The sequence below is a fragment of the Anser brachyrhynchus genome (assembly GCF_964034855.1).
Source record: "Anser brachyrhynchus genome assembly, chromosome: 4".
NCBI lineage: Eukaryota > Metazoa > Chordata > Aves > Anseriformes > Anatidae > Anser > Anser brachyrhynchus.
This window is the reverse complement of record NC_137698.1, coordinates 18,671,390-18,687,612: the sequence shown is the minus strand read 5'-3', so window position 1 is coordinate 18,687,612 and position 16,223 is coordinate 18,671,390. Positions and strand designations below refer to the sequence as shown.

At 38.9% G+C, this 16,223-nt stretch overlaps 1 protein-coding gene across 2 annotated transcripts; it reads right to left on the bottom strand.

The window, feature by feature from the left end:
• Window positions 1-903: 903 nt before the first annotated feature.
• Window positions 904-16,193, bottom strand: VPS37A (VPS37A subunit of ESCRT-I). 2 transcript variants are annotated; one of them, XR_013950319.1, is made up of 13 exons: window positions 16,045-16,193; window positions 12,789-12,863; window positions 12,215-12,329; window positions 11,230-11,330; window positions 10,086-10,305; window positions 9,015-9,085; window positions 6,674-6,801; window positions 6,521-6,579; window positions 6,367-6,435; window positions 5,621-5,764; window positions 4,831-4,911; window positions 3,393-4,611; window positions 904-2,201 (listed from the first exon to the last, which is right to left on the bottom strand). XR_013950319.1 is itself a non-coding variant. In XM_080589574.1 (12 exons), exons 1-11 carry the CDS (start codon window positions 16,176-16,178, stop codon window positions 4,831-4,833), a joined length of 1,197 nt encoding a protein of 398 aa, XP_080445700.1. In that variant the 5' UTR covers window positions 16,179-16,193; the 3' UTR covers window positions 904-4,611. The 2 variants fall into 2 exon arrangements, 1 of the variants encoding a protein (XP_080445700.1); XM_080589574.1 differs by having other exon boundaries at window positions 904-4,611.
• Between the last annotated feature and the right edge of the window lie 30 nt (window positions 16,194-16,223).

The window sequence follows — 16,223 nt, the reverse complement described above, 5'->3', positions numbered from 1 at the left end:
CCAAGGCAATGGGACAATTTTCCAGCTGAAGCTCGAGCACAGCTTTCACATTGGCTGGTCACTGTTCCATGCTATAGTACAGAGATAGGTAAACACTACAGTGACTGAAAAACAGTGACAGGTAAGTTTCTGACAATTTCTCTGTGAAGGGAGGAACATGTGGTACAGAAAGTAAGTTGCAAGTAGGTCAATTTATACAGTATTAAGACTAATGAAATATCTGCCAAAGTTCTAGGGCCAGGAGCACAGCAAAGCTGGAATTCAGAGACACCAGAAACATTGCCAGAGAATGGGGAGATGGGAAGGAATATTAAAATAAGCATTCAACTTTATTTACATGATTTAAATTGCCAGTAAAACACAAGGAGACAGAAAATCAAATTATTTTACATCTTAAAATTTAGTGGTCTCCTAATATAGATCGTTCTGTAAAAGAAGCTAATGAAACTTTACTGGTTCACTAGAATCAGTAAGTGAATTCAGTCAAGGACCTGTTTTTACGTCTACTGGTTGTCAAGCTTATTCAGATTAATTTATTGTTTCTGATGATTAAATAGTCATTTTCTTACTTTGTTAAAGTATTCCCTTATTACTGGTGTTGTACGTAGCAATAAGCTACAAAGAACAATGTTAAAGTTGATATCTATAGCTGTCTGACCAAACTACAGCATTTACAAAAGCAGTAGCCAGAGTTGCAATGTGGGTTTTCAAAACCTATTTCAGTGAAGATGGCTCTAGTAATTACTGCTGTTGAAAGGGTTAAGCTGTAAAAACTCAAATCACTACATACAAAGAATGAAAGTTTGTCTTTGAGTAGCTTACTGCACCAGTTTCCAACACAATTCTGTATCCACCCAACTCCTGAAATACACAGCTCTACCCATAATTTAAGACAATTACCAGTTTTGTTAAAAATCCCAAAGCCTTTATTTGTATGTTTAACACACTACAGTATTTATTATTCAGAATAATGTACACAATAAGGCTATAATAACTGACTTTAACTCTCTTGCCAGTGTTTTAATTCAGCTTTACCTGAATGTCTCTAAGAGAGATTATTCCTAGTCTTCAGAGGGAGTAGTAAGAACTTAGATAGAAACAAGACTAAAAGATTTCTGTATTTGGTCAAAGTCCAAAGTGGCAAAACTGCAAGAGTATGTATAAAGTAAATACAGCAATTACAGTAGATTAGGTACTACTCAGATCTAACTTTCTAGTCTTTTGCTTGTACTGGTGGTTAGCATAGCTGTATGTATCTGACAATCTGTCTTTCAGAAAAGTTAGCATGTCAAATATACCGTGAAATCTAAGAAAAACTTCTATAATCCCCAGCAGAACGTACCATTAACAGCAGTTAAAATGAGACCTACTTGATTTCAGACATATTTTAAAGTTTCTCTGGTCTGCAATATCATCAGTTATAATTGCTATATAAAGAATTCACTTCTGGATTTAAGTAGTCTCTTGACTCAGGGAAGAACAAGAGGCCTAAATTCAGCTTAAAAACCACCATTTTGCAATGAGATGAGGTATTTAAAGATGCAAAATCAGACTGAATTAGCAGTTACAATACAGAATGTGCCCTTGAACCCACCCCAAACTACTGCAATACCAACGACAAATTGCCTCCTTACTTTTGTATTTCTTACTCGTTTCACTTTTCCATTTGGCATAACACCTCAGTACGAGCTTTACACAATGCAAGGTCCTTCAGAAACCAGTCACTATAAGTAGCCTACTACTTCAGGCTGCTTAAAAGCTCACTTGACACATTTCAAAAGACTTTTAGGATATGCATCTAACAGCAGCTTCCATCCTCTAAACAATTCCCTATGAAGTGTAGAAGCTGGATTTACAACTACACTTCACATTTCTGTAAAATATAATAAAGAATATGCTTAACGGTGAATAACTAGCAAGCTAGAAGCCAGCTAACTCTGACAGTATTTATCACTGTTCTACCCTGTCTTCTGGTGACAGTATGAAGGTTACATATAAGAAAAACGTTTGCATTGGCACAAATAATGTTGGACTTAAAAAAACAAAGCAACAACAACAGAAAAAACAACAGCAGGTTGGTTTATCTTTTAAGGGTCATAAGGATGCCATTCCTGCATATTTCACAGGACACCTGTAATTCGCCAAGTACACTGTTACTGGATTCAGGGAGTTCTGTGCTCCTTTGGATGGGTTTGTGCCCACTAAAAAAAACAACAGGGGAAAAATCTCCTTAGAAATAGGAACAGATATGAGAGAGAAAATAAAAAGGGAGATGAGAGAGGTCTTTCAACGTTGATACCCCTGAAAAAGAAACACTGTACTAAGAACTTGCACGGAAGACTGACATACCATCAGAACCTTTGCTACCATCAGGACGCTACGAAGACCTACATTTGTAAGTTTGATCTCTTGGAAAACAGGACTAACCAAAGAGGAAAAGCTGAAATGCTGTGAACTTGTTCTAGTTTTGGAAGCAAATTATCTGAAAGTGACCTGGCTGGAGAGTTCAGTCACAGCAGAAGAGCACCGTAATATACCACGTAACGTTGGACAGGAGGTGGAAAATGAAGACAGAAGCCTGTCATTTCATAGCAACATAAAATGTGTAAGGAAAATAGTCCAACTGAGGAAGAGCACTAGACGTTGGCTCATCTGTCCCTTTCTCTTCTTACAAGGACTGGGGAAAAATAAAACAAAAAACCAACAGCCCTGGATAGAATTGCATGACCAGTCTTTAAGCTTCCTTAGCTAGATACTCAAAGATTCAAAGCAACTTGGTCACTCAACACAGAAGTAGATGGGGTTTGCCAAGAAGGTAACACTGATGACTTAAGTCTAACTTCTCTAGAGATGCAGAAATCACACTACTCAGAGACCTGTTTCCAAAACCTCTTAGAAACCATTTCAATATCATTTTAAAGTAGGGCTTTAGTTAGCAAACTAGCAGAAGTGCTCTATCAATAAAAAAAGTATTATGCACACTCAGTGGAAATGTTTTTGGTGTGTATTTTTTTTTTTTGAAAATATTCTGTACATTATTGCTTAACTGGTGGCACTTATAAACTACTTATTTTTTCAGGCACCTAAGTATCTTTTTTGATTTGGACAATAGTTGTATTTACCTAGGGACATCCAATCTCAGCATTTGGCCCAGCTTTTCAAAAGAAAAAAACTCAAACACTAGCAATTATTATACTTGCCCTGAATGGCAGCAGCTTAAGACAAGCAACAAAACTGTGAAGTACAAGAGGGCTGAGATTAAAGCCCCATTTGAAGATTCACTAGGCTGCGGTACAGACCTTAGCCTGTCTTGGCTAAGAAGGTTATCTCCAAACTGTTTTCTAACAAGAAAGGAGCAGGCTTTCTGACAGATTACTTAATCAGTTCTTTACCTTATTCCTCTTCCAGAACTGTAGTTACTTCTGTTCTTCTGGTACTTGACTGTCCCCATGAAAACCTAATTCACTGACAAAATTAAGAAAAAGAATTTGTCTTTTTGCAAGACCAAGAGAGAACATACATGTATGTATTTAGGGGTTGTATTTTTCTCCTATTACAATACTGCATTTGGTCCTACCCACTCTCACAGAATACACCCCATCCTACAAAAGATCCTCACCTGAGTCAAGATTGAGTGGTGAAAGGGCAGAATTAAGGCTCAGTTCCAGGTTTTATCACTGGCCTTAACATAAAACACAATACAACCCCAGCCAAATCATTGTTCCTTTAACATAGAGAGTAACTGTTACTTCACAAAGAACTTCAGCATTAGTTTTTTCTAAAGCGCTTTTGAGTTCCTCACACAATGAACACATTCGTGCCTAACACACAAGCTAGAAGATAACCTGATTTTTATCTTCCTGTAAGTAAAAACAAATATCAAAATGAAATATTTAGATGAAAGTTGCGTTTAATTACAGTGCCAGGTACCAAGCCACTCCTGACATCAAGTGCATTGCTGCTACTGAGCAACATAAATCTACACAGAGCTCATTTATTCCATTTTGATTCCAACATATTTTGTTCCAACACATCCTTTGCTTAATCTGAATCTACTTATCCAAAACACAGTACAGGCTATAATTAGTTTTGTGTTATTACCTAAAAGTAAAAAAAATTATTCTTAAACATTTTGGCTTCAAGAAAAGACAGCTTGTGAATTTACTGACAGTCTCAAATATGAGCTTCTTCAGTTTCCAAAGCCCTATCACCATTTATCTCAAACTTCCACAGCCAAACCTGTTTAAATTTCAAAATACAAAAGATATGAATTATGTTTTTATAAAAATGTAAAAAGCTAGTCAAAATTACATGTTCAGATATTTAATCTTTGAAGAATGGGGTATAGCAGCAGGAACTTAAATATAATAAGAACTATCAACAATAAATACAAGAAATTAGTGCAAAGATTGCAATAGAAGGATTCTTGAGTACCATGAGAATATAAAGAGACATTCTAATTTGTACAAAAACAGTCCCAACTCCGTATACAATCTCTTCTATAAATACAACCACATAAGATGAAATGCTTATTCGCAAATAATAGTTATTAAAAAGTGTGCTTTATTGGGTTTTTCACTCTTCTGTTGGCAGGTGTAGTCTGCAGGAAGCCTGTAAAGACAAATTTCCATAATTAGATATTTTGCATTTAAAACCATTTCTGGAGGAGTTGATGAACAATAGGTGGAGCACATACTTGATTCCCAAACAAAGCATTATTAGAACACTAAACATTGCAACAAATCCATTTGCTGTTAGCAATTCAGAAGTGTGGGTAACAACGTGGTAGATTAAAAGAAGTTCACCACAAATATTAAAACAGCAGTTTACCTATAGCGGAGCATGAAATTGGCTGTGCATTGCTATTGCCTGTTGAAGTTTTTCTTCTTTGGCTCGTCTACAGTGGCAGAGCTAGAAAATAAGACATAGGAAGAGTGAATTCTGAAAGAAATTTGTACAACACATACTGTAGTTTCTCTTCAATGATTTAGCTACTTCTCAGGCTCTTTAAGAAAGGAAAGACCCATGAACATTCCCTCCAAACTTCAGGCTGAACAACTGTGTGTATTGATAACATCACTCCATCCACAATGTGAAAGGTTTCCTCTTTTATGAAATGCCTTTAGCAGGTAACTTTAAAGAAAGGTACGCTACACGGTAAGTTGTGCTTGTCACAGCATGAGCAAGAACAGTTGGTTTTGAACCTGCTGCTTATTTGCTGATAACCATCGACAGATTAATTAGTATAAGAAGTTTAATAAATTGAGCGTTAGGGATGTTTAATATAACACATCATGCTATATTGACTTCCCGAATTTAAAATAGCCTATGTGGCTGTGTTTCCTGGATCTGTAAAGGATACAGAGAAAGTGGCACAAAAATACCTGCAACAGCACGGTAAGGGTCTAATGGAAGAAATCTTTTCATTCCTGCCTCAAATATATGTGCATTCAGAATGCAGACTGCATTTTAAATAGACTGAAGACACAGTGACATTTTTGTTTTGTTGGAGCTTGCTAAAGCACTGTTCTAAATCAAAGGACTGCTCAAACCTCTGCCTTAAATTTAATCACTATGCGCTGTATATCTCTCAGATTACAATTACTTGTATTTTATATACCGTTCTCTTTTCCATGAAACTACTAAGAAAGTCATCTATTTCTGTTTTGCCTTCCAAGAAGTCCTCTGCAATAGTGTCAGATTCCTCTTCAGCTTCATGAGCGGCTACTTTAAGTCTGGCTTGCAGAGCACTTGGACTGCAACTCTAAAAAAAACAAAAACTCTTAATATTAAATTGTCCATCAAAATCCACATTTCCAAGAACAAGAAAAATGACTATATAAATATGGGATATGTGAACAGAGCATTACTATTACATAAAAGCCTTATTAATCTAGAAGGGATTCAGTGCAAGAAGTGAGTTTGACAGCATATGTAACATGTTGCCCAAAGTAAGCATACCAAGTGAAACACAGAATTTAAAGTTCCACAGCAATGGTTTTAGTCATTTTTACCAGGTACAGGTTTACAAGATCATGACGTTAAATGGGTACTATTAATTAAACAAGCCTTCTTTAAAAATGACTTTATTCTTAGAACTCCTTGCCCCAGGATTGTACTTCAGAACAGCACTACAAGTTCATCATATGCCTTCTTCCAACTTTGCTTCTACTATACTGTAAGAAAAATAGCAGTGCAATTGCACTATTTTGCTCTCAAAATGGTTGCTATTTCATCCTGAACGTGAATCTTACTATTTCATGTAAAATTGGAATTTAACTAGAATATTCTTTATGAGTAAAGATACAAATAAAACTTGACTTTACTAAAGTATTCTTAAAGGATAATACGATATAGAAATTATACCTCACTAAGTTCATGCTGTCTTTGCATCTTTTTTTCAAAGGCTGCTTTCATCTGTGTGAGTTGCTCATACTGAAAGGAAGAAAAAGAATGTTTTCTCCCCGAAAAAACAAAACATTACAACTAATTTCTGAAAAAGACTATACTATTCACTTACTTTATCCAGCACTATCTGTCTTTTTGCTTCTAGACTAGGCTCCAGCAACAAGTTTTTTTCTGTAAAATAAAGTCACTATTATTAATTATTATTATTTTAAAGGATTCGGTTCTCAGAACACAGCCACAGACGCTAGTTATCTTGACATCTTACTTGCCAGCTCTTCAATGCTTTTCACTAGCTCATCTTTATCAGTAATGACTTGCTTCAGTTGTGGCAGATTCACAAACTGTTCCAGTAACACTTCCTCTTGCTCATTCATATTGGTCAGCTGTGATATACTGTATTCAAACAAAAAGAAAGCACATTTAAAATTAACAATAATACGAACGTTTAAGACATTCACATGGAACTAACTTTACAGATGCAGGACGCTTGGTCACAGCTTTTTACCCTTTCTCCTGGATTGTGTATCTACAGCAGCGCACTTAAAGAGCCAAAAGTATCTCTCATTTCAAGCCTTGCTTCAAAGTGGTTTTTAATGCTACTGTGGAGGGTTGACCTTGGCTGGTTGCCAGACAAAAACCCAAGTGCTCCCTTCACGTCCCTCTTCAACAGGACATGGGGAGAAAATAAGAAGGAAAAGCACATGGATTGAGATAGAGGCAGGGAGATCACCTACAAGTTACTGTCAAAACACACTCAACATAGAAAAAAATATTTTACTTTAATGCTGAGTTGGGTTGTGAGAAACAAACAAACACCTTTCTCTCCATCTTGCCCCTTTTTCCCCCAGACTCAATTTCACTACTTCATTCCCAACTCTCCCACCTCCCCTTTCCCCAGGCAGCACGGGAGAAATGGGGGTCTACTGGGAAATGTAGACAGACAAAAAGTCAGTCTACAACACTGTCTCAGCAGCTCCTTCCTCCTCAAACTTTTCCTCTGCTCCAGTGTGCGTACGCTCTGTGGGCTGCAGTTCCTGGCATGAGAGCCTGCTCTACTGTGGGCTCTCCACAGCTGCAGTGTCCAGGCAGTACCCATCAGCTCCAGCATGGGGTCCTTCATGGGCTGCAGTGTGGATATCTGTTCTGATGTGGTCCTCTGCAGGGACTGCAGGGAATTACCTGCTCCACTGTGATTTCTTCCAAAACATCCATGGGCTGCAGCGGAATATCTGCTTTGGTGCCTGGAACACCTCCTCTCCCTTCTTTACTGACTTTGGTGTTCATGGGAATGGCACATTTTCTTTCCCCCGATGCTTTTTGTTTTCTTAGATAAGTTTTCAAAGAGGTGCCCCAAGCTTTGCTGATCAGGTCAGCTGTCCTGCAGTGGGTCTGTAACTGTGCCAGGCACAGAGGCACACCTTGGCTCATTCTCACAGGGACCATCTGTGCAGCCCCCATCTACCAAAGCCTTGCCACCTGTACTCAGTACAGCTACTCAGCACAGCTGCATTATCATCTATGACTTAAATACACTCATATTGCCAACAAATTCTAACACCCCAACTACCTTTTGAAGAGTCAGACTTTTAGTCTGGTCTTCCTGGAAGGAAAAAGACTGGATAACAGCATTTTATTTCTGTAAACAAACACCCCCCCGAACATGTTCCAACGCACAAACTTTCTGCCACATATTAGGGATGCCACTAGAACTTATAGCTGACTTAGCTAAATTCAACACAGACCCGTAGGAAAGCATCCAGGGAAATAAACAAACAAAAAACACACAAGTCCTTCTTGAGAGAGGTCTTTTCCATTTTGAAAGGACAGCTTTTTCAACCAATAAACTACGATAACAGCAAAAAGATGTGAGACCAGAAAGGGAATGAACTGATTTCCTAAAGCTCTTTCAGAATTAATAACTAGTTAGTAATCTATTCAAACCCACATAACTGATCAAGAAGGCTGTCTCACTAGATCTTAGCAAGTTGATGGGAACAATGATACAATTTCTGGATCATGACAAGATATATTTTGATGAAAACATTTGCATTAGATGTGTATGAAGTATTCAGATAAGGAGATGACTCACCCTGGGACAGCTGGCAATCTACCACCTGGATTTATCTAACCCAATTCTGCAACATGTGCTGAGCTGCTCACAAAGTAGTCCACTGTTTACCTTCTGCTACAGTCCAGCAATTTAAAAGAATGTAACTTGAGAACCAGTCTCAAATCCAGTTCCCTGTCCTTTTTCTTCCTTTCAGGAGTAAGCTCTTGAAATTCCCTTCTACTGTATTAACGGCAGTTAAATTGCTGTTGAGGCCCCAGAAGACAGCAGAATACTAGTAGCTAGAAAAAGTGTAAGCAAAGACTTTTTCCTGGTGTCGAATCCTGAAGTATTGTTCCCACTGAGAAAAACCCTAAACAAGAAGCAAATCTGAATACAAAGCTAGCTTACTTTCTCACTGTACAGTTTTGATAACTGGTAGTTATTCTATTAATCATTTCTACAAAAACCTTTCAGTGATATATACAGAATTATGACCAAAATCACACACAGCAGTAACTGTGGACTAGGGAAAGTTTATTACCTTCTGAAAATTTACCTTAGTTCTGAAAGTTCTGGAAATGTATCAGGAATATCAGGCATCTTGTAAGTAAATCCATTTTGGCCAACCTAAATGGAAGTTTAGAAATGTTTAGTAGATTTAAAAAAAAAAAAGAACAATTTCTTAGTAGGTAAACTGATTAATCCAAAACTGGAGATAAATATTTGCCAGTAACAAGTAGGAAAAGCAATAAGCAGCTGTAAGCACTGTCTCCCAACAGAAAAAGTCTCAGCTCAACCATGACAACAAAAATACTCAGGGATGTTTGACGTGGCATATCATAGAATTATCTTCCTCCAAATTTGGCTCTTTTGTCTTGCTAAGTCCTCCATTTCCCAATAGACAAATGACCCAGGAAACACAGAGGAGGTGTAGAACTCAGAGAACAAAGAAAAGAAATTGACATTCTGATCTTTTGCACGTCTTTCCAGCCCACCCCTCATAAAAAAGTTGCTAGAAAAGAAAAAAAAAGTCTTCATAGCAAGTAGAAATTTTAATTTACAAAACCAGAAAAGTATCCGCCAAGAAAAGCTTGTTTCTAAAGACAAGGTTTTATCCACATGATGAGAGAAAGACTAAACATTTACATGTGAAGCTTTTCCAAGACACTCAAAAAATATTCCTCCCGTGGTTTAGAGCAGTGTGCAAATACAGACACACAAGATCCATGAAGAGAAGCTATCTGAAGCAGGACAATGAGAAATAACTGCCTGACACTGCACATTGTTCTCACCAGATAGCTTTTGGGCACGAAATTCTGTATAGAAAAGCACCTCACTTTTTGTGGCTGGATAAACAGCCACAGCTGCAGGGGAAGAGTGCAGCTCAAAAGTATATTCAAAGATATTTATGATAACTGTATTTTCACCAAAACTCAGAAAGACAAACTTGTCTGGCTTCAGGTTTGTTCTAAACAACCTTTTTGTCACAGCCAGAATAATAGTTTCATTCTCCTAGCACCTGCAAAGCAGTTCTGCACAGTCCTTTGATTTTTGTGGCACTGCCACGTGTGCCTTCTAGGGAACTTGCACCCAGAGTAACTTAAGCAGCAAACCTCAATACACAGACCTGAAGCACCACTTCTGCTGTTGGAACAGGTAATGGCAGGTCAGTAATCAAGCCGTAAGAGGGAGCAGCAGGCTTATCTGTTGTGTAGCTCGAAGAAACTGATTCAGAAATAGGCACAGCTGCCATTGTTCTGTTTGTTTCTTGAGGCGGGTATGGAGGAAGAAATGGAAACCCCTGAGGAGCAGCATATGGAGGCATTCCAGCTGGTTTGCTGTAAAGGCTAAAAACAACAGAAAACGTGACCATCAGCAAGCAACCTCTTACAGCATTTTTCTTATCATTTCAATTATAATTGCTAGACCGCATACAGACACAACACTGAATTTTTAAAAGACCATAAACTTTGCATTTTCTGTTCTCATTTACTTCTAACATTAGAAAGCCTGTTTTATGTATTATAGTGCAAGACAGATACACAACTTTATTAAGCTATATCCTTAAAGAGCACCCAAATACACACATGCGCACGCGCATACTTCTCAAAAACTTAGGAGAATGTAAATTTAAGTTCTTTATATCTTAAAGCCCTGCAAAATGCATCCGTATCATTCATTAATTCTTGTTTATGATATACTATTTAACAGCTTCAGCAACATATCCATAATTACTTTTAAATAACATGAATTGTTTGTTAAACTCACAATTGCAGCTGCATCTAAACTGAGGATCACTGTCAGCCAAAAGAAGCACGGCTGTACAGACAAGACTGTAGTGTCTCAGGCCGCTTTTGCATATTTAGTATGATTATTTAAAGCTATAGTTACCGATGTGCAACAGAAAACTACTTCCAAGCCTGGGAAATTATGAACAGAATACAAAGAAACACACCTGCTCAGATCACGATCTACAGCAAATTCAAAATTTCATTTATTTGTAAATACTCGGCCATTTTCAGGAACATAGAAGCATTTAAAGTGTCATATATAAATCCAATGAAATCTAGTGCTTTTAAAAAACATAACGCCATCAAACATGCAATTGTGTGTATGCAAGGCATATATGTCACCCAACAAATCCACTACGTTATTCCTGCTCCTGTCCTCCTAATACTTGGTTGGATCCTTTTTTTTTTTTTTTTTTTTTTTAAGAAAAAGTTAACATACATGGTTACATGTACACCGATCACCATGTTACAGATACTTACTAAGGAAATGATGATGGGCTAGGAGCCAGAACTGGAGGACTCTTCCAAAACTCATCCAGTACGCTTTGAACAATTTTTCCAAGATCTGAGTGCATTGTAAACTGGTATTAAAAACAAACAAAAACGAATTTTAAGCTACATGCAAAAGAAAAATCATGCCTGGAATTCTGCAGTTCCAACATACACTGAACACGGTCATTTATTACATGTGGCAGCGTGCTAGGTGATTTCAGGGATATATTGCCTAATGTAAACTACTTATGCAAGAGCTCCAAATTATTTAAGTGACAAAGCCACATAGAATTGAACAGAAACTAAAAGGTTTTTTTATGCATATTCCATTATCAATGGAGAAACGATTAAGTTCAACATTTCTAATGAAAAACAAAAACTTAAGTACCCAGTTACATTTGAAAAAAATCAAATCTATAAATTAAGATTTAAATTTGAGACCAAAAGCATCATTAATTGTATCATTCATAAAAAGTCACTCAAAAAAAAAAAACAAAAACCAACAACCTGCTCCCCAGCCCCCATCCTTGTTGGCAGAGGGGAGGAAAAAAAAAGAACAGCATACGAAAATCCTGCATATTAGAGCAAAACCTTAGCATTTTTCTAACAGGATTAGGGTAGAAAGCACAAGGTTACAAAACAGTCCAAAACCATCTTTCTCCTTTATTTGGAATACACCGTAGAGAAACAAGAACTGTGCTATTGGCATTAATGAGAAAAGCGATAGGAACTTTCTAAGCTATAATAACTTAGTTTTAGCTATATGTAACACTGAACTCAGTAATAGTAGTAACAGAATGAATAGTAGTATACTGAACAGTACTGAATTTATGTTTTCAGACTTAGGACACTTAAGAAGGATTAGAATCAGCCCTAGCCTTTTTTTTATTCAGAGATACTGTCAATAATCTAGCATGACATAGTAAAATTGCTATTAGCAGTAGATATATGTGGAGCTACAGATTATACATACGTTATTTATTAACGGACCAGTCACATAAACTCCCTGCTTGTCCATTAAATGATGTCTCACAGGTGGGAAAACACTGATGACGGGTTTTTCCTGAGGAAACTGAGGTGGAAGCAAGCTGCAAATAGAAAAGTAACCATTACTACATTAAAAGCACCCCCTCAAGTAAATTCATAGGAAATGTTACAGCAAAGCACTTTCAAGTTACAGTCCAGAAGTTTCACTGGGATAAGAGTTAATACCAGGAGTTAACAGCAGATTCATCAGCTACTGTTTGTTTTCACCTGCTGGGGACTCAAAGACATCTGAAATTCTCAGTTTTCTGTTACTTGCCTTCAACTAAAAACATGCAGATATCTTGGGAATTGAGCACAGCAAAATATAATTATGCTTTGTGCTTAGCACCTGCCTCTTGTACAGAGCTAGTTTCACTTGGATTACTAAAACTACTAGTGCAAATCGGGGTTATGGTTCCTGAAATCAGTTACGAGATGCAACCCACTTATGTTCTATACTATAGTTTGTGAGAACAACTTTAATTTTCAAGACGTGCACAGAGGCATCTCGCTCTACTTACATGTTAATATTAATTGTCAAGTTGTTTACAGTGAAGGGCAGCCGATATTCCACATCTTTCTGAATTTCTGCAATGCTGTCAAAGAAGAAATTGTTAGCATCCAATCCATGGTCAATATAACTGCCTTAGTACCTACAGCCGAAAAAAAGGCAGGACCTCAGACCTTTTTATTTAGCTTAGTTTTGAAAAGCCTTCTAACAATAAAATTAAAAACACTGGAATAAGTTAATATGCTTCAGAATGCAATATTGGAATATGAAGATTAAAGCAAAAAAATAGCAGGTGCAACCTTTAAACCTCAACATTATCACAAGCAATGCAAGTACAGGCAGAGACATTGTGCTACCTACTGATCTGTCAGCACTCCCAACTTATCTTCCTCTTCGTACTGGCTTAATATATCAATCACATCAGTGCTTTCTTAACAATTACATCTTTTCCCATGAAACATTTACTTTGCCAATGCTTTTGTAACTGGTTCACAACCAGATATTGCTCCACTACGCTGCTTACTAGTCAGTGTTTAAAGCATACACAACACTGGGCTCACTTTCTTAATAGATGAATTTACTCTTTAATAGTATTTCTGTCTGCATACACCAAGTTCTATGCACTTATGCGGATATTTTAAGGAAGTTTTATCTGCAGAAGAGCTACTTGCCAAAAACTGGAAGGCCCTAATCCAGGGACAACCAAGAGCCAGACCAGACCCCCTGAAACCACCAAATGAAGCAACACACACCTTATGAAATCTTACGAGACTCGATTCAAACATACTCCTCATAAGGGACTAGTTACTGAGAAAAATCGCTAAAAGCAGCTGCGTTAATAGGAAGTTGATTTCAACATTCAGGGCACACTCTGATTTGCATGCATAACAGGAATGTTTTGAAAGATGGCATCCCAAAGAATGTGGAGGAGGAGGAGGAGTAGAAACTCAGAAGAATAATTTCCAGACAACATAAACACACTTAGGCTGAGATCAGGAAAGAAAGGGCAGAAAATCAGCTTCATCTTGTAATGTCCCAATCAAAATACACTTGAAAAGCAGACTGGTTCCTCTTCCACATATTTTTCCTGCCTGCACCTGGTTACTATACTCTTCTCCCTCACCCCTCTACAGCTCCCTTGTGAGGGGAGAAAAGAGCTAGAATTGGTAATTCTGGCACCTGGGTGTTTCCAGAAAGCCTCTTTGCACCCACCTTCCGAAACAGCCCTCCATCAGAGTTTAGGGCTCTACTACAACACCCGCGCACAGCAACCATCATCAATTCGTTCTTAACCGAAGAATTCTCCCTGGAATCGCTCATGCGTGTTCCTGCACTACAAGGATCTGTCACGCTCTTAAAAGCCAGCTATAAAATCATTCTGAGCAGGGTGTATAATCACTTTCTCCTCACCTGGGCGACCCATAGGAACTGGGGAGGGAGAAGAGAAGCGGGAGAGAGAATACAAGAAACCCAGGATCTCACTGAGCCATCCAAACTCTTGCAACCTCCTTTGAGCAAACCCTTGGAACAACAAAGTTAGTTGTCCCTCCCCCAGGTGGGAATGGGTACAATGGAAAAACGGCACGTTCTTAACTTCGGCTAAGACAAAAGCAAATACAAGAAAAGTATTTTTTAAATGCAAAAACAGCCACCACCACCAAAACAACTTGATTTCGAGCTCCTAACGTATGAGGGATCTTTAATGAAATTAAAGCTACTTTAACGAAATTAAGATCACACGTACCAGGGCTTTTACTACCTGAGACAAACAAAAAAAAAGTTACCTAACTTAGGGAAACTATACCATGCTAAGAATTTTATTTCCAGCATTTCAGTTGGGTTACACTAAAATGAATAACAAAATATACATGTGAGACAAAAACACTAGAGCGACATTTTCTCCATAATTCCTTAGGAAACAAACGCTTTGTAAGGCTTAACGAATGAATATGCCTACAGACCTCTGCTGCTGTGGACTGCTTAAGCAAGCACAGCTGTGCCACCCCCAAAAAACCCTCTGCACTTTTGAAATCTCGCACAAATACACAGATCTTTTCAAAAAAATACACCTTGAGGCACCGTTCTCCAGATTTATTCGGTAAAATGTCTCACTTTAAAAACTGTATGCTTTGCCAAAACATGCTCCTTCACTTGTCTTTGTTTTTCTTTTTACACCTCTCCTGAAGAGGGATTAGACAAGCGAGTTTACATTGCTCCAAAGCCACAGCTGAGCAGCCATCCCTGTACACACTTCAACAGGGGCCTGATCAACAGGTAACAAACCAGCCCAGCAAGCTGACCTTGACAAAAAACAATCACCTTTTTGGAGGATTTAACTCTGGATGAGCTCATCGCCCTGGTACAGTGAAACAGGTAGGAATAAAGGGCTAAGTAAGGCTGGCCCAACATAAATGTCTAGTTAGGTAAGCTGCTGCGTGGCTTCAGAAAGAGCTTCTTAGAGAAGCGATCTATTTTTCAAAAATATTTGTGAAACCGGCTCTGAACGGATTTAAGTTTAGGCAAGCAATAATAATAAGCAATACTGTCATAGCTATGCTTCCTGTACGATGATGCAAAATATCAGGACAGTGAGCTGTCTGCAACTATCAAACCTGCAGGTGAAAGCGTTTCTTTCTAGTGAATAAAGAGCTTCTTTATGTCTTTTCTCTTTACGGATGGTTTTTGGAGGCATCCATCATTCCACTCCAATGGAATTAAGTCCTAGGAAGCTTGGTGAGTGCTTACAGGCTTGCTCAAAACATAACTGGGAAGAGATGAAGCGTGGATCTTGTTTTAAAAGAAAATGAATACTGATAAAAGATTAAAAAGTTAGGCAAAATTGATCAGCATAGAGCTAGCTGAGGTTCCTCAAGAGAAAGGAGGGTTTCGTTGTAAGAAGTGTGGCTGTTGACTGGGGGGAAAAAAAAAACATCTGGTACCTGTGGGGAGCAGGTAAACAAAACAAGTTCCTAAAAAATAACCAACAATTAACGCTGTACACCAACAAAGCAGCTTATAGAGCCAGTGGGGCTGCCACAGCATGGCTTGGGTTGGGTTGGGAGGGACCTTAAAGACCACCTGGTCCCAGCCCCCTGCCCTGGGCAGGGTCACCCCTCCCCCAGCCCAGGCGGCCCCCAGCCCCCCCCAGCCTGGCCCCGGGCACCTCCAGGGTCGGGGCACCCACAGCTCCTCCGGGCAGCCCGTGCCGGCGCCTCACCACCCTTTCCCCACCCCCCCGAAGCCCAGGCCCGCCGGGCCCCACTCACGCGGCGTGCGCAGCGCGCAGGGCCTCGATCTGCCGCTGCTTCTGCTGCTGGAGGCCGGTGCGGGCGGGCAGCGCCGCGGGGCCCCCGGAGGCGGCGCCGCCGCCGCCCTTGGCGAGGGGGAACAGCCAGTTCATGGCGGCCGCCGCCACCGCCGCCGCGGCCTCCCGTGACGTCACAGC